Source organism: Gracilinanus agilis, chromosome 3, assembly GCF_016433145.1.
Source record: "Gracilinanus agilis isolate LMUSP501 chromosome 3, AgileGrace, whole genome shotgun sequence".
Classification (NCBI taxonomy): domain Eukaryota; kingdom Metazoa; phylum Chordata; class Mammalia; order Didelphimorphia; family Didelphidae; genus Gracilinanus; species Gracilinanus agilis.
The window spans coordinates 447,869,596-447,888,723 of NC_058132.1; the positions used below are offsets into that span (position 1 = coordinate 447,869,596).

The 19,128-nt window shown below is 37.2% G+C and overlaps 1 protein-coding gene and 1 pseudogene across 1 annotated transcript in view; both read left to right on the top strand.

Annotated features, from left to right (window-relative positions):
• The window catches only part of LOC123241689 (zinc finger protein 239-like), a 78,921-nt gene extending 71,988 nt beyond the window's left edge, over positions 1 to 6,933 (top strand). The window contains exon 3 of the mRNA XM_044669255.1: positions 6,866 to 6,933. Within this exon, the coding sequence (XP_044525190.1) occupies positions 6,866 to 6,933 (68 nt within the window). The remainder of the gene's footprint in view (positions 1 to 6,865) is intronic.
• An 874-nt stretch (positions 6,934 to 7,807) lies between these two features.
• LOC123241690 lies at positions 7,808 to 10,779 on the top strand (annotated as a pseudogene).
• The last annotated feature ends 8,349 nt before the right edge of the window (positions 10,780 to 19,128 follow it).

Genomic DNA, 19,128 nt, shown 5'->3' on the forward strand with positions numbered 1-19,128 from the left:
TGGTTCCCTCTAATGCTGTACTCTCTGGGCTAACAACCATCTCACACCTGTACACATGTCCTTCCTGCTTTCCTTTGCTTTGAGACACTTTATTTTCTTCCTTCCTTCCTTCCTTCCTTCCTTTCTTTCCTTTTTCTTTTCTTTTTTGCATATCCCTTACTCTGTCATCTTAGCTATCATCATGTTCTCTAATCCTAAATTCATCTTCCCTTACGGTGGCTCTTCTTACTGAATTTGAACATAGCAACATTGAATCTGTAAGTTGAGACTCAGTGTAACACTTTGCATCTTCATCATGGATTGATAGGTTTGAAGTGGTCTCTGAATTTGATGTAATGTGATTCCCTGTATTCTTCTAAGACACTGGCTATGAAATACATATAGATAAAAAAAATTAAGAACCTGGAATTTAAGCCTTAACTCTGCATTTTACTAGTTGTGTGACTTAGAGAAGTCATTAGCCCTCAGTTTCTTCTTCTATATAATTAAATTCTTGTACTCAATGATCTCTAAGATTTTTTCCAGCTGTATGACATGTAACATGTTCAGTCATGTATGTCATGCCTTACTGTTTCTGAACTCATTTAGGGTTTTCTGACATGGTTTAACATTTCTTTCACTCATTTTACACATGAGAGAAGTGAGATAGTTAGTTGAGTGACTTGCCTAGAGTCACATAGCTAGTAAGTATCTGAGACCAGATTTGAACTCAAGAAATTGAGTCTTCCTGACTCTAAGCCCAACACTCTACCCGCTGTGTTATTTAACTTCCCCAGCTAGATAGGAAGGAAGGAAGGAAGGAAGGAAGGAAGGAAGGAAGGAAGGAAGGAAGGGAGAGAGAAACAAAGAGAAAAAGAGACAGAAAGAAATCAAGATAGGTAGATAGATAGATAGATAGATAGATAGATAGATAGATAGATAGATATAAAAAGAGATTCACATTTTGTCCCCACCGAGAGGATCCATGATATTATGGGCAAGGAAATCTTTTTATACTCTGTAGAATGTAAGCTCATTGAAAGCTTTTTCTTTCTGCTCCTCCTCCTAGTATAATGCCTGAAACATATTAGATAACTAATAAATGCTTATTAATTGAGTGTTGTAGCATATGTCCATTAGATTAACAACTTAATGAATTATTAAGGAACAGATGGAAACATTATTAAAGCACAGATGGAAATGTGTTGTAAAAGGCTTAATGTTAGAGCTGACAAAAAAAATCTCATTTAATCTCATTTGACTCAAAATAGTTATGGTTAAAAAAAAAGATTTCACGTAAGAAAACTTATTATTAACAGACTATTTATCCTAAAGAGTATCCAGATACAGATATTTGCTATTTTTAATTGAACAGGATTCTGTGTTTCTGTGTGTGTGTGTGTGTGTGTGTGTGTGTGTGTGTGTGTGTGTTGGAAGGTATAAGCAAGCCTCGAGTTAAAAATTATGCATTGTGATAGATACCCTTTAAGCCCACCAAGTACTCTTTAATACACTGAAGCAGTAACTTAATACTCTCCTGGTGACCTGATCTAGCTGAGGAAACTCTCAAAAGTGCTTGACTTTTAAAGAAAGAGTGTTTCACTGACTATTTGGTAAGTATTGCTTCAGTGGATTAGATAGTACTCTGTTGGCTTAAAAGAACTAATATTCCTTTCAGAAGTATGAAGGTTAATGAGAGGAAGGCAATTCTGGTACCAGCTTTATAAGCAGGGAGTCAATTTTGAACTATGAGAATATGGTTAAACTATCACAGGTAGGCCACTTTTGCATGCAGATACTACCTTTTAAAATATAACTTCTAATTTTCTATGATTTTATGATTTTACAGGGACTCAATCTCACATATTATTAGTACTCAATAAATCTCTTTACTCAATGATAGTATTATGAAAGATTACCTTTTATGTAAGAATAATAGCTAGAATCTTAATATTTCCTTAAGGATTATAAAGTGCTTTCTATATCCAAGTTCCTGCATTTGATCTTTATAACAATGGTGAGAAAGATACAATAATAATGCTATTTTAGAGATGAGGAAACTGAGGCAAAATGATCTTATGTGACTTGCCCAGAGTCCCACAGTCAGTAAAAGTCTGAGACTAGATTTCAAGCTAGGTCTTCCTGAATCCAGGTCCAGTTCTCTATCCCCTATGATACCTAGCTACCGCTATACCTCCTATATAATGATTTCAGGAAGAAACCGTAAGACCACTTTTTAATTCCCAAATTTAATATATTTATTTTATCTGGCTTGAAGCAAATTTGGACAATTTCTCTTCTGAGAAGAATTCATTCCCAGAAAGGAATTATAGACTATCACTTTATTTTCTATTGTATTCTTTGTGTAGACATTGGGAAAGAACAAACTAGATTATTCTTGTATACTTGCTTCATATTTATCCTTGGAATTTTTTTTTGAGTGCAACAGAGTTGATGACTACATAATCATTCTAGGCTAATGATAATATCTTTGAACATATATCTGTGTCAAGTTGACTTTCAAGGACATATTGACCTGGTTTTTGTTTGTTTGTTTGTTTATTTGTTTTTTCTCTATGACTCTAAGGTTTAACTATTTGGTAATATTTGTAAAACCTTTAACACTATCTGGCAAAAATCCATTGCTTATTAAGTGCTTCTACCCTTCCCTGCCTTCCCTTGCCTAGCCCTGCCCTTCCCTTCCCTTCCCTTCTTTTCCCTTCCCTTCCCTTCCCTTCCCTTCCCTTCCCATTGCATTGTATTGTAGTTTTCAGGGTAATATAAAGATTTCAAGAGTAAATAAACTAACCAATACTGCTTCAGAAATAGGTCTTTAAAATATGAGTACATTTTATCTCACTCTTGGAAACATATAAATGAAAACATCAGGGTTTGGTGGTATGAAGAGTGACAAAAAGAAGGTATATCTAGAGATCACAGACACAAGAAAGACTAAAGTGAAATCTCTTCAGCAGAGGCAGAATACATAGGATCCTAACTCTCTAACACAGAGATGATCTCTAATCCAACATGAGGAGGAAGGGATCCATGGTCTAGGTCAAAACATGCTTTAGACTTGATTTCTAGGTCATGTACAAGTCTTGCCATTTGTAGAACACAAGTCAATGTACAAAAGTAGATCTACTAAACCATAGAGGAAGAAGGACATTATTAGAACAGAAAAAGTATACTGAGCTAAAGATTCGGTTGAGAACAACTTCTTTGTCCTTATATTGTCCACAAAATGTTCTCCATGTAAAGCCTGAGAGAAGATCTGGAACGCTTTGTGTTTTAGACATTTTGTATGATGCAAAGGTAGAGTGGTCAAAGTGTTATCTTCCCCACAAAAAAGAGGATGAATATGCTTCTAGGGATGTCATGATGATACAGACTTGAAATACCTTGGAGAGAGTATTTCATAGGCATCCTGATTATAGTTAGTTATCCATATGGTAAAGAGGATTTCTTTGATTTGCTGTGGAGGTGTCTGCAAAGGTCTGTCAACTTTTGCACTGGCCTCTTTGCTTGAGTGCTTTTGGGGTATTTCATTGATTCCTTTGCACATGGCATGTGGTGAGAGAAAATGGTATAGAGGAGAGGTCTCAAGGACCTATAGCCAAGTGTTCCTGTAAATGAGTTTCAATTTTGATTTTTTTTGAGTGAAAGGAATTAGTCTGGGAGTCAGAGTGGTCTGGGACAAGAATCAGGATTCAGAATCCTGATACATTTTTGCAGTCTGCTGAATGTTGATACCCTAAGAAGGAGTGACTTTTAGAAGCCTAACAGTAACTGGGAAAAGGATTAATTCGTCTAATATAATCCCTTTGAACCTGATCTTGTTAATCGCCACAACATTGTAGGGAAATGCCTACATTTTTCTTCCTATAATGACTTCAAAAGTAAACATCCCCTTATAAAAGCTAACTGAATTTAATAGCTAAATGAAACTGGTGAGCTAGTTTTGGGGATGTAACAGGGCAGGAAACATGTCCAGTGATGAAACGTAACCAGTAGGGGCTTAAGGCAAGTTCAACAGATAACTCCCAAACTTAACAGGGTACTCTCGGATTCTAAAGGAAAATTATAGCAATTGGGCTCTGAGAGAAGGAGCCAAAGCATACTTTTTACAAAGGTAGCATTCTGCATTAGTGGAAGGAGTTTCCTCACACGAGAGCTTCCAATAGCAATGAAATCACAAGTTCACTTCCTACCTCTATCCTGATATATTTTCTGGGGTGGTTGTAAGTAAAGTGCTTTGTAAACCTTAAGGTGCTACATCAATGAGAACTATATCTGATATTGTTGGTGTTATTTTATTAAAATTATAATCATTCAGCAGGAACCAAACCTCTGTAAAACTGAAAACTGATACCCTGATTTATTTTGTATAATTGATTTATCATTGAGAACTGTATCTAATCACTGGAATCAGTATTTATAAATTAGTTTGATTTAAAAAGACTTTGACTTCTTAATATTAGCTTCTATAGGATAGTTTGACTTCTTTTTAAGAATTTAATATCCCTGGGCTACAGCCTGAACTCAATCTATCTTACTTTGGAAGGGAGGAGAGAAGATGAGTTAACATGGTTATAAAATAATCTGCCTGCTCATAAGCCAAGTACCAGATTATTCTGGTATAGGGGTTACCTAATAATACAAAATTTTCAGAAAATGTTATTCAACTCTGTTTTTAGCATCATCTGGACTTTGGGGAAAACCTTTATGTAAGCAAGTAACAATGATTATGTCAAATGTAAGCTCACTCTACACACTTATCAACCATATTAAAAACTGTTCTCTCTTCTTAATGCATCCCCAGACACTGAGAGGGTTGGAATATTACTTTATTAGCAACTGTTAGCCTTGTTAATAAATTGGTCATGATCTGACTTTTGTGCTTCTTTTTGTCTGCACTGAAGATTTTTAATCACAACATACCCATCACTACCTTTTCTAGTCTAAATCATAAATTTGGGCATAGTTTCTTAGAGATCTACCATTGTTATCACCAAAAGAAGACAAGCTCACATCTTTTCCCCTTCCTTCCATATCTCTTTTTCAACCCTAAAAGATATTAGTTGGTCTTTCATCCTTGCCTCCATCAGCAAAAGCTATTCCTGGATGGATTCTTCCCCACAATCTCCTACTGCATGGACTTTCTCTTATTTAAGGATCTTAACCCTCTGCTTCCTAGTCACACACTGCAGACAAGGAAAAACTCTAAAAGGCTGATAAAAGTAAAGATAAAGCCCCCAAGCACCTCCCACTAAGAGATAGAACACAATGAAGATGAGGGCATGTCACAGATGAAGATGAAAGTAATGGAGAGGAGCTCACAAGCTCAAAATAAAGACAAGATGGCTTTGCTATACCAGTGAAAAAGTCTGTGACTATATCAGCAATGGTGAACCTTTTAGAGATTGAGTGCCAGACTGCAACCCCAAACCCACTTATTTATCTCAAAGTGCCAATATAGCAATTTAACCTGAATACTAAGGTTTTAGTTTAGAAAAAAAAAACCTCATAGAAACAGCTTCTATCTTTAAAAGCACAGTAATAGAACTTTCAATGATACAAACAACTTTTTATTGAAAGATAAAAGGTTGCATTTGGTATGCTTTTGAACAATTAATGTGATTTTTGTTGTTGTATGTATACTGATAATTTGTCTAACCTTGGCCCATACTTTTTAAGTTTGAGAGGAACACGTACAACATTCAGGTCATCTGTTAGTCTGTTTCTGGTGTCAGACTTGATATAATTCAGAGAGGAAAATAGCTAGTCACAAGCATAAGAAGATCCAAAGTAAGGAAAGCAATCTCAAGTGCTTTCATTGACAAAATTATTTGGCAGAGAGTTCCACACTTTAAGGATTTCAATTTCAGAACTGTGCTCTCCTTTATCATCCCTTCTATCTTCTCAAGTGTTTCACACAGGTCATAGAACTTATTTTTTCAAATAGAGATTTCAAGAAATTCCAATAGCTACATTTCTAGATTTCCTAAATCTAACCAGTATAAGCAGGAAAGATCAAGTTCTTCAAATTTGGCTTTATCTGGAAAAGTAAGAAAATACATGGTTGTTTCCATCTTATGCAATTGTAAAAATCTGTTACTAAAATTCACCTTTGCAGCTGCTACAGTGCTAGAAAATTCTTTGTAGATGTCCTGATGTCTTGTAGGATTGTTTGCAAATGTAGAATTTTCTAAATGAATTTTTAAATTTGGAGAATATTTCAGCTGCCTACTTCCAAGGTCTTCAAAAACCTGAAGTTTTCTCTCAAATGTTTTGATTTCACAAAACATCCTTTCTGCTGTTCTCTCTACACCTTATAGTTGTTTGTTCAGTACATTGAAGTGTAGTATAAGAACTGTAAAAACCATGAGGTTGGTAAGCCAGGCTATATCATTGAGCTGTCGATATTCCTGTCCTTTTTCACTCATATACAGCCTAATATCATCCAAGCAGGCTACAAATCTCTCTAGGATTCATACTCTGCTCAACCACCAGACATTATTGTACATAAGTAAACAATTATACTGTGCCTATACCTCCTCAAGAAGTTCTTGAAACTGTCAAAAATTCAGAGCATGAGCCATGATGCAATTTACCATTTTTGTGACATCTTTGAGAATATTGTCAATTTTTTTTCTGCCTTCTCTGGTAGAAGTTGCTTCTTGATGTATAATACAATGAAACTGAATTACTTGATGTTTTGTTTCTTTAACAAAGAACTTTATGAAACCGGATGTTGCCCCCACCATAGAAGGCACCCCATCACTGGTAATTGAAACCACTTTTTCTGGTCCTATAACCTGGGGTGGGGGGGGAACAACCCACAACTCACAGCATTGTAGATATTTATCCCTTGTGTTTTTTTCAGGTAAAGACATGTTTCACCAGGTCTTTTCTCATGATGTCACCAAAAGCATAATTCAAAATTACTGCTAACCTTGCATATTATTTATAACTTTGCTTTTGTCCAAGCACATGGAGTAACAGGCTGCCTTTTGAAAGTCACTTGCCATGCATTAGACTCGATCTTTTAATAGTATTTCTGCTAAGTGGCATCTCAGATATTCATTGAATAATTTTATCCTTGTTTGGGAAATCATGAAAAAGGGAATTATTCCCACCCAACATGATTTTGATCCCCATCAGAGAGGGGCTTACCCAGTTTTGCCATACACGATGAAATTTGAAAGCTGGCAGCTTTCAGATGATATGTTCTAGAAAGACAGTTGCAAAAACTAAGATACTGGGAATTTCATTTCCTCAATTTCTATTCAAGAAACTTTTCTTTCAGTTTCACCAAGTTTGTCAACACTTTTGTGGTTGGTATCAAAGTGCCATCTAAGTCTTGATGTGCAACACACCACACTTTCATTACACAGAATGCATAACGCTTTCTTATCATGGTTTATTACTCCAAATAACTCTGTCCAGGACTCTTGGAATGATCTTCCACTATTTGCTTTTGCTTTTTTTTTTTTTTTTGCTGTACTCATTTTTTGGTGTTCAAGATTTAGAGTCTACAAAAACACAAAGTTAAAAAAAATGAACACCCAAAATAAATCTCTCTATGCCAAAAATAGCCAACATTATTAGTTAACTCTAAAGAAATGGGTATTCCCTGAACTAAAGATCTATGGCAGTGATGCTCAGCTGGGTTCCTTTAGAATTTGTGAACCACTAGGGCAAGGGGGGCAATGTTCCTCTGACCACGAGCTTTTGGCCTGCTTTGTAGAAGGCATCCGAATGCATTTTCTACCTTTGATTCACCTCCACTGTTGGAACTAGCTCTTGGGGAATTTGCATAAATAAGATGAAGTGCAGGTGTAGTGCACATTTTCCATATGCAGGAGGCATGCAGACCTCAGTCATCCATACAAGCTTTAATTTTTCCATTGGTAGCCACCCAGGTTGGTTCCTATGGACAGCAGCCAATACAATACCCCCCCACCCCCGACAATCCCAGTACAATGAGTGTTGTGGCTTGCCTGTCCTCTCAAATAGCACAGACAAAGGCCCTAGAGAGCTGAACCCCCCACACCAACCTATCCCTGTACCCCAAGCATTACATGAGTCATGTGATGTCAAGGAAACGCAACTTGCTGCGATGCAATGACATTGTAACCTTTCCTGTACTGGACACACAGAACTGATGTCAATAAGTATAGATGCCATTTATGCAATGGACAGCAATCACTCTCTATGACTGAACCAATCCATAACCCAACCCCAGCAATGAGTTCCACAGGTTAATTACATGCTGGGTAAGTGGGTGTCCCTTTTTTACTTAGCAGGAGGAGAGTACGTGGTTCTTTTCTGGTGTTCTTTTGCTTCTTTTATATTGTGAACCCTTTAGGGACAGGGAGCAGTTAGAAAAGTGAAATATAAATACTGTCAATAATAGTAATAATATGCAAGTTTGCATCTATCTATCTGTCTATCTATCTATCTATCTATCTATTTATTTATTTTCCTGAGCCAGCAGTATCCTAGTTGGATGGTTGCATCACACTGTATTTCATGAATACTCACAGCTATGTGAAATTTTGCTCTTCTATTCCAATAGGATTGGAGAAGCAGTTCTGTGGTTTACCTTTAAGATGATATAAAAATTAGCTTTGTGTGGTGTTCTTACAGATAAATCTCTAATGGGCAACAAAGCAGGGCCAGTGACAAGTAGAAAGCTAGTTTCTCAAAATGTGCACTGTTGTCTTTGCACTCTGCTACTCTCCAGCTATGTGCCACACTGTGAGCTATGCTCTCCTCCCACCTAGCTCCTCTACAATCCCACCCTGCGAATCACCTTCTAAACAGACTTAACAGGCTGTCATCAGTTCTATACCTTCATGCAGCATGTGACCCGCCCACCTTATTCTACTTGAGGAGGGAGGAAATGTTCCCAATGCTCTGAGATGCCCTTAGGTGCTTGTGGAGAGGGGGGAGGGGAGCAGCTGGACTGTGCCTTCCTCTGGTTTTCTAGTAAGGAACTCTAGTGAACTTTGTGTGATGGTAGGCCGGGTCCTTAGTGGGCATGCCCACAGAGAAGTCTCTGTGTTCCTTCTCTGCCATGCATGCCATAGGTTCACTATTACGGGACTATATCATCTCCAAAGGTCATCATTTCCACCATACCTGTCAAGAAAATAGTTATGACTCCTGGTAAGAAGGCTTTATCAAAGAAATTGGCCACACCAGTCAAAATTTTTGTCTCAACCAGCAAGGAAGGAGCTAAAGTAGCAGCACCCCCAGACAAAGGAGCAAAAATGGAAAGAATGACAAGAAAGAGGAGTGAATCTGAAGAATACAGTGAAGATGAGAGGGATGAAGAATTTGAGTCACCCAAAGCCACCAAAATGGGAGCAGCTCTAGCCTAACAAGAATTTGAGGAGGAGGAAGAGAAAGAGGATAGTGACGGGGAGGGAGAACATGAGGATGAGTCTGAAGAAGAAGCTAAAGATATCATCTCTGTCAAAGGGAAGGCTGCTTCTGTGAAGGCTGCCCTTGGGAGAACTGGGAAAACCAAGGAATCTAAATGAAGATGAAGATGAAGATGAGGAAGAGAATGACATTGAAGAAGAGGAAGAAGTGCCCACCAAAGAGGTCCCATGAAAAAAGAAAAAGGAAATGGGCAAACAGAAAGGCCCTGAAGTTAAGAAACAGAAACTGGAAGTAGAAGCGACTACAAATATCAGTATCTTTGCTGGTAACCTGAACTTCAACAATACCACTTCTGAGATTAAAAACTGGCATCACAGATTTCTTTGCAAAGAAGGACCTTACAGTTGTGGATGTCTCCATCGATGCCAGGAGAAATTTTGGCTATGTAGAATTCAAATCTGCTGAAGAAATGGGAAAGCTTGGCAACTCAGTGGTTCCAAAGTGCTGTGCTCTGAAATGAATCTGGAAAAAAACAAAAGAGAACAAGAAAGACAAAGACACTCTTTGTCAAGAATCTAACATATAAAGTAATGTAGGGAGAGCTCAAAGAAGTGTTCGAAGATGCTATTGAGGTCAGATTGGTCTGCACAAAGAATAGAACATGCAAAGGAATTATCTATGTTGAATTCAAGAGAGAACCAGATGTGGGCAAAGTCTTGGGAAAGAAACAGGGACCTGAGATAGATGTCAAGGCTAATTCTGCTCTACATAGTGGAGCAAAGTCAAAGACAAGAGAACTCAGGAGGTGGGAGAATAATTCCTGGAGTGGGAACAACAGCAAACCTTCAGGTTCTATAAAGTTAGTGTTGAACAATCTCTCCCACAGAACCACAGAGGATGCTCTGCAGAAAGTATTTGAAAAGGCCACATCTATCAACCTGTCCTACAACAACCAAGGTCAATCCAAGGAGTTGAATTTGCCTCTGTAGAGGATACAAAAGAAGCTTTCAATTCTTGTAACAATGTAGGAATTGAAGACAGAGTCATTAGGCTGGAGAAATAGGCACAGAAGACAGAAAATGTGTTCCCAAGGAACCAATCTTTTAAAATCTTTTTGTCAAAGTTCTGTCTCAAAACACAACAGAAGAAACACTGAAAGATTCTTTACACAGCTCAGACAGGGCCAGGATAGTCACAGGCAGGAAGATAGGATCATTGAAAGGGTTCAATTTTGTGGACTTCAACTCAGTAGATACTAAAGTTGCAAAACAGGCCATGGAGGATGGAACAATTGAAAGAAACAGAGCCATTATGGAATTCCCAGAGGATTTTGAGGTCAAGGGGACAGTTCTAGAAGCAGAAGTTGTGAAGGCTTTGGGAGCTGAGAAGATGGCAGAGAAGATTTAGGGGACCTTGGAAGCAGAAATCTAGGAGAAAACTTTGGAGGTGGAGTAGTTTCCAAGGATACCAAGGAGTTGGAGACAAGTCACAAGGAAAGAAGATCTTGTTAGACTGGTCTATTTATTCTTCCTCACACAAGACACCTGTGTGAAGGAAATTACTTAGGGTACCCCGAGTACAGAGTCTAACTCTGGCATTGCCTGGTGTCAGCATGAAAGTCAGCATCAGGATGAGTGAATATGTGGCAGAGCCAACATCACCACAGACATTCCTAGTGAACAGTGAAGAGCTAATGGAGGGCAGACAGCATGACATTTGAAAGCCAATGGACAAGGAGGGCTCTTAAACACAGGCAGGAAGCACATTGCGCTCTCTGAGCTTCCAGACCTGGACTGCCTCGCTCTAAGTTTTCCAGACACTACCTTATCTTGACTCTCTTGGTGAGCCACTGTGCTACCATGGCAAGAAGGCCTTAGCTAACCAAATGATTCTAGTTAGGCTGATACCTCTCAATCTCTCGCTATCTCTCTCTCCCTCTTCATTAATAAATGCTTGTAACTCTGGTGCTGGGCTTCCAGACCACCTTTTATTTATTACACTACCATTTCTTTGTCATTTACTATCACTCATGCTTGGGATGCTCTGACTACTCATCTCTGCCTCTCAGTCTACCTGGTTTCCTTCCAGACTCAGATAAAATATCACCTTCTTCAGGAGGCCTTTCTCATCCCACCCCTATCCCTAGCCTTTAGTGCCTTCCCCTGTAAGATGACCATCTAACTTGTACCATAAGAAACCATCAACCAGACAATCACTAAAAAATATGAAGTGCTGCAAAGCAGTACAAGTACAAAGAGTACAAAGAGAGGTACTTTCTCTATCCAGGAGAATGTTGTATACATAGTAACAGCAATAATGCACAATGATGAACTGTAAAAGACTTAATTATTATCAGCAATACAAGGATCCGGGACAACTTCAAGGGATGTGATTTTAAAAAAATGAAAAGGCTAGACCCTGCCCTGGGAGGAACTGACAGTCTAAATGCAACATATGTCTAAATGAAACATATATTTTTTTTTTGCTTTCCTCCATGAGTTTTTTTCTAGTTATATATGTCTTCTTTCATGTGATAAATGTCTTCTTTCATGTGATAAACATGGAAATATGTATTTTATAATAACTCTACAACCTATATCATATTACCTCCTGTCTTGGGACCCACTAGGAGGGAGAAAGTGAACTTGGATCACAAAGTGTCAGAATACGATTGTTAATTTTTTTCCAATTTATGTAGCTCTTTATTAGAAAAGAAAGTCATCTGCAATTCCATCAGAGAGGTCCTCTCAGCATGGCTGCCACTCATCATCCATCTTTAGAAGCTCTGGCAGAACTTTTGACCCTGGGCGAGGAACCATGCACTTGCCTGCTGCCATTGGCAGGGAGTGTCTAAGCACTGTGGATGCTGGCCCAGAGAGTCAAGTGTCTCCCCCACAAAGCCTGAACAGTTTCCAATTGATTCAGGCCCATGGCTAAGCCCTAATGCAGGTCCTGGATAGGAAAAATGGAGAGAAATAAGTAGGTGAGAGACCTAGCCTTCTGGCTGTGGAAAAACAATTTTTTAAAAATATATATATATATATTACCTTTTACCTATTCTGTCTTTTATTTATCTACCAATTTATATGTTCTCTCTACTACCATTAGAATATAAATTACCAGGGTCATTTTATATTGTTCTTTCTATACTAGGTACTCAGCACTGTGCTTGGCACCAAGTTAGTATTTAATAAATGATATTGTGACTTGTGTGGTGAAAGTGAAGAGAGGAAGGTAGGATGGTAGGATGGATGGGAGAAAAGAGAGAAGGGAAAGGAAGGGAAAGGAAGGTAGTGGTCCCAACCCCAGCAGGGGGAAATTGACCAGAGCCCTCAAATGAATGATCAGAGAGCAACTTTAGGGTTTGAATAGCTAGGCTTTATTTAGTTTAGGAAAGGGAAGGTCTAGGGAAAACTAGGAGGTTGACAGAAAGGGAAAAAGGCACCAAGAGAGAGTTCTGCAGAGAGTTAAGCTTCCAGGGTTTAGAGCAGACCCTCCTGGGTAGAGAGAGCAGAGCTTGTGGTGGAGAGAGCGAAAAGGTGCCAAACTTTCCCTCCCCAAAGGAAGTGGGAGGTGTCAGGGGAAGTTGTAGCAGAGAGAGTCCTGGGAGACGTAGTCTTCCAGGGCTTACAATAATTTCAAATGACACAGACTGATTGATTACTTCAAAACAAAATGTTAGGGGCAGCTGGGTAGCTCAGTGGAGTGAGAGTCAGGCCTAGAGACAGGAGGTCCTAGGTTCAAACCCGGCCTCAGCCACTTCCCAGCTGTGTGACCCTGGGCAAGTCACTTGACCCCCATTGCCCACCCTTACCAATCTTCCACCTATGAGACAATACAGCGAAGTACAAGGGTTTAAAAAAAAAAAGTAAAAAAAAAAAAAAGTAAAAAAAAAAAAATGTTAGTTTTACCCTGAGGAAATTATCTGAGTACTAATTACATATTCAAACATAGCTATGAAAGGTGGGTTTTCTCTACTAGATAGAGTAATTAATTGCCTTGGATTAAGGAAAATATGAGTTTAAGTCCTGGTTCTGATAAAGTCACTAAACCTCTGGATACTTCAGTTTCCTCACATAAAATAGAGATAAAAATAACAGATACTTTCTGAGATTCTTGTAAAAGTTAAGGAATATGACTGATGTTATATATCTGATATATATCTGATGTTCTCCCAGACTCCATTTCCAAGATATTAGCCATGACACCACTGTACTATCATTAAACTCTTAGAGAAATTCCAAATGCAATTAGAATCTTCTTTTCTAGCTCATTGTCCAAGCAATAAGTTCACTTCTGATTTTTATGATCAGAGATATAGGGCTGGTAGATAAAATATTAATGTTTTGTCCCTTCCAATTGCTAAAGCAGTAGAATGAAAAAACCTTTTAGATGCCTAATGTTAAACAGAACCTAATATTGTTTCAAACTTTGGTCACTACTGATAAAAATTTGTCATCATCACAACATTAGTGAAAACCCTTCCAAACCAATTTTTCAATGTCATTATTAGTACGGTAAGTATACTAGAGAAATAGAGAAGCCAGCCTTCTTGTGATTTTAAGATAGGTTACACCTTAAATCTTATCAGTTCAAGTATGCTTTTAGAGACTTAGTGTTTGTATTATCTGTAGAGTGAACTTTAAAAAAAAAAAAAGGTTGACTTATCAACCTTAACTCAGGACCAAAACACTTCTATGTATAATGAATCCACAAAAAGGACAATCCTCCCCTGTGCAGTACTGTATTTGTACCTTGATCTTTTTCTGTTTTAAAATGTAAAGAATGTTCTTCCAGTGATATGAATACCTAAAATATCATTAAATGAACTCTACCCATATCCACCATCTATGGTCTTCTCACTAGCAAGTAATTTGACCTATAAATCTGGAATTTCCCCCCTGAAATCACAAGAAACAAACTCAACATTCTTTCCAATACCATAATTAAATAGTATCTTTGTTGCATGATCTTAGCCTCAGTAGTCCTTGTGGAGATTACTGCCTCTAATGAGAAGGCAATGTACCTTTGAAAAATAACTCTTACTTGTAAGAGTAAATTAGATAAAGATAATCCAATAATTGGGTGTTCTCATCATGGGGCACTAGTTCTTAGAAGAAATATCTTTTTTGCTTTTAAAAATTATTATTATTGTTATAAGATTAATTAAATGAGATCTATTTGCAACATAACTCTGCCAAGGACGGTCCCAAGCCCGGCTGAAAAAGGAGGAGGGTTTGGTGCCAGGCTAGCAACCTCACCCCGTAAAAATCTCACTTGCTATAGAAACTGCAACCTCATTAAACCAACAAAACCAACGATTGCCTAGTCTGGAAGATTGCTCTCCAACAGAGTCCACGACGCGTGCTGGCAAAAGACAACAAACTCCAGGCCTACGTCAAATCTTGAACATCAGATGGCCTGAAAAGATCTCCAATACCAGACTCTGGGAAAGAACAATTCAGTATCCCATCAGTCAGGACGCTATGAAAAAGAAAAAAATATGGAACCCACCAGGGAGGAGAAAAGTCGGAAGGCCAAAACAGACCTGGCAAAGATATGCTCAGTTGGTGGAAGTTGCCCAGAACAGAGTCCGTTGGCGTGAGATGGTTGCAGCCCTATGCTCCTCTGGGAGTCAATAGGAATAATAAAAATAATAATATATTTGCAACATATGATCTGATTTCTGATACTATTTGTTCTAAGAGCTTCCTGTAATTAAAATGAGTGAAAATAAATGAGTTGCCCTCCTCCCAGAGTCAATCTGATGAATCTACTTATGAAATGGTCATTTAATTATACTAGGAAATGGAGTATTCTTTAAATCATAATTTTGGGAGGAAGAAGGAAATCTTTCCTTTATACTTTTGCTGAAACATTTACTTTGTGTACTACCAATTGTCTACATTGCTTTGAGATGAAATTCAGAAAAGGTGATAGAAAGGAAAAGGAAATGTATCCTAAGAATCAAATTTTAATTTTTACCCTTAGGTTCAACTTTTTAAAGATTAGCTTTTTCATCACATAATTTCTGAATAATTCCTTCTTTATGTAACTTCCTAGAAAGTAATCTCTTGAAACAAAGTTTTATCCTGGGAATGAGTTTGGACTATTTGCCTATAGCTGTCTTCATTGGTTGAAAAAATTGTTTTATGTCTGTGCAAAAGGATAGAGGTGACATGAGAGTTTGGGGAAAGACACAAAGACATTTTCCCTTCCTTCTTTCAGAGAGGGCATATACATCTCCAGATCCTTTTCAGGGAGAGGTTTCAGAAGAAAGAAAATGAAAAGGCTGATCCCTAATATGTCCCTCATATCTAGCTTTCCTCCATAGTGACATTAGATAATTTGCCCTTTGGTCAATTGGAGCCTCCCTCAGTTAAACTGAGACATATTACTCCCAATGGGAGTGCTCATTCACTTGAAGTATTATTTGGTATATTCTAATCTACATAACTTCTCTGATTACTATTTACTATCTGTTTTGTTGAGAATGGGTCAAACCTTTGTATATGTATGAGCTTAGGATACTCTTTTCTTTTTAAGGGACAGTGACCAGAAAGATGATTTAAGCCTAAGAATTTTTTTTCTCTTTCTCCAATATTCAATTTAGTTTGGCACTTCTATTCTGAAGAGAGCATATGCAGCTAGCCTTATCACATCTTCTCCTATTCCCCTGTAGGCAGGAATCAAATCCTCTTGGCAAGATTCGTTAGATATATATCAAATTCTCCTTGCTAACTACATTTAGACAAAACATATGAGCATACACAAGACATACCTGGGCAACAGATATGACCTACAAATGAATAAAGGAAGAAGTGGAAAAGTAGCTAAGACAAACAAAAACAACAAATCATCTTTTCTGCTAATATAGTAAATTTTTTACATCCAATGTTACTCCGCAAAGAAGGGGAAAGGAGTAGTTTTCAGTCCTTTTCAGGTACAAACTTCTTGACCATCATAATTAGTTAATGTTTTTTGTCATTTCTGTTATTTTCTTTATCATTTACATTGTTATAATCATTGGATACATAATTTTCCTACCTCTGTTTAATTTGTGCTCTATTTCTTCACAAAATTCTTTCTATGCCTCTTTGAATTCTCCATTAATCACTTTTCATAGCATAATAGTTTTTATTGCATTCATGAATTTATAATTTGTTTAATCATTTTCCAAGTGATGGTTTCCCTTTCATGATAAAGCTAATTTTCACTCTGACCAATTCCTGAGGAGGTATGTCCATCTGTATTTTTGTGGCTCTTCAGAAGCCCTTGATGTTATAACTAGGAAAGGTCTTAGAAGGCATTAATTTCTGTAAAGACTTCTTTAGTACCACAAACTGGAACCAGAGTCATTCTAAGTAAGATATGAAGGGACAAAGGAAATTCTTTTCTTGATTCTGACTATATAGAACCATTATAAATACAATCTGAATCCCTTAGTGTTCTCAAATTGGTATCTTTATTGTAATTTGGAGCTGGAGCATAATTTCAAGTCATATCTCAGTGGTTCTGTTTAATGTACTGCCATTGGCCTTTAGGAGGTTTGACTATTCAGCAACAAACTGCTTTTCATGAATAGCTTCTGGAAATTGGCTTCATTACTTTAGTATTATCTAATCCTTCCATTGTCTTTTGTGCCTTACTCATAAAACCCCCCCCATGCCCATCTCTCCATGACTTCTAGTCCTTTCCCTTAATACTCTTCCAGGTTATCATGCTGGCTCTGGAACAATTCAACTATACATGATCCTATTATCATTCATTCTTTGGCAATCTCAACTCTAGACTTTTCCTTGCCCTCTCACCTTTTCTATGCTTACCTTTTACATACCCACATCAAAGAAAGCACAGCACTCTATGAACAAAGCAGAATTGCAATAGCTCAAAAGAAATGTGATATGTGCAAATTTAGAAATATATCCATCCCAAATGTTCCCACAGGCTATTTGTGTCTAACCTGTGGTAGAGCCTTCCAACTTCATAGTGGTCTAATCAGCCAGAGTCAGACACACTGTACATTAACAGTGATGTAATTTTTCTCCTCTTTGAGTATGAAAGATGACAGCCCCCATTGCTTACTTATGAACTGCTCAATGGTTCTGGAAAAATTCATACAATCCTACTGACTGGGTCTATTACAAATATCTGCTTTCTAATTCCACTTTTGTCCCACTACAAAAAGGCAATCCTTTTACTTTTCTTTAATAAATTCTCCTTTGCACTTCCCACAAAGTTTGTTTCTTTATTTAGAAAATATTTTCTTCAAGCCTCATCAACCATCCCTCCTCTGTTTCTTAATAGAATTTTCTTTCATAATTAATTGACAAAATAGAAGTCATTTACCACTAGATAACTCTTTTCCCCCATATTCTACATCTCAAAATCCTTTGACATTTTTTGCCATTTTCTCCTTTTGTTCCTGTGATAAATCAGTGCACATTCTCCTTGACAGACTGTCAAAATCTTTAAATTCCAATTTAATGGCAATGGTGTATATATCGGTGAAGGGAATAACTATCCACAATTTGTAGAGGCCTTAAACCTCTCTTAATTGGACATGTATCTATTCATTCTTTAATTTGGTTCATTCACTCCAACCTGTCCTCATTCAAGTAGGTCTAGGTTCCCAGAGATAGGCCAGTAATGAAATAGTTATTTTTGTTACACTTTAATTCTCAAGGTCCTAGGATTAATTGTTAATGTGAAAATTTTCCTTCCACCTATTATTCTAGTTCCTGAGACTTCATTGACCTTCTTCTTTTTATGCAATCATTCATAATTATGACATATTTGGATGTTAAAATATTTAGTTAGCAATAAGGCAAAGGAAATTAGACTGTAAAGATCTTTGGTTTTAAACCTAAAAATTAGGATTATAGATTATTTACTACTTAATAATAATTGAATCCAACTTTATGTGATTAGAAGTGACTTGCATCCAGAATATTGCCTGACTCTAGTCACTGTTTTAAAATGCTAGAGATGGCTACAATGAATTTTGGCTTTGCCCACACCTGGATCCACCCAAAGCATTCTTGTTTTGGGCCTCCATATCCAGGACTTGTTTGGGGTCCAACAAGTTTGCATTTTGAGTTTCCTTCATAATTCATGTATGATTCTTTTTCAAATACCTTTGTCAAAATCATGTATAAAGTAAACCTTCCAGAACCTGAAGAGTGGAGACACCTCTTCTTTCTAGCTCCCTTTTTAACAAATGACCTAATGATTTTCCCCTAAAACTACTTAGAGTTTAAGGGTTTGTTCTTATGAACCAGATTCACATATTACAGCAAATGTATAAGTGATAAAACCACACCCTAATACACATATAAACCAAATCCAAGGTGGCATTCTTCTACTAATGTACATAATGTCTGTTAGGCATAGTGGGAATATACATAACATCAATCTAGCATAGTAATATTTAATTAAGTAAAACTCATATACTTCCTTGCTTCATGTTTGTTGTTTTGTACTCATTAATCTCCTTTATACACCAAAATAGTATTTAAAAATTCTTTCAACTTACTATCACCCTCAAAAGGAAATACAGCCTCTTATTTTGAATGGGAATTCCATTTCAGGCAGAGAAATAAAAAGCTATTCAGAATTGCTATTTCTACTCTATATAAATCAAACTAGCCAGTTATTCAGAAATCAAGATGCTTCACTCTTTAGTCAGGACAAAACTCACAACAATAAACTTCAGATTGAATTTACAAGCAATGCAATTCTAAGATATAAAGATAC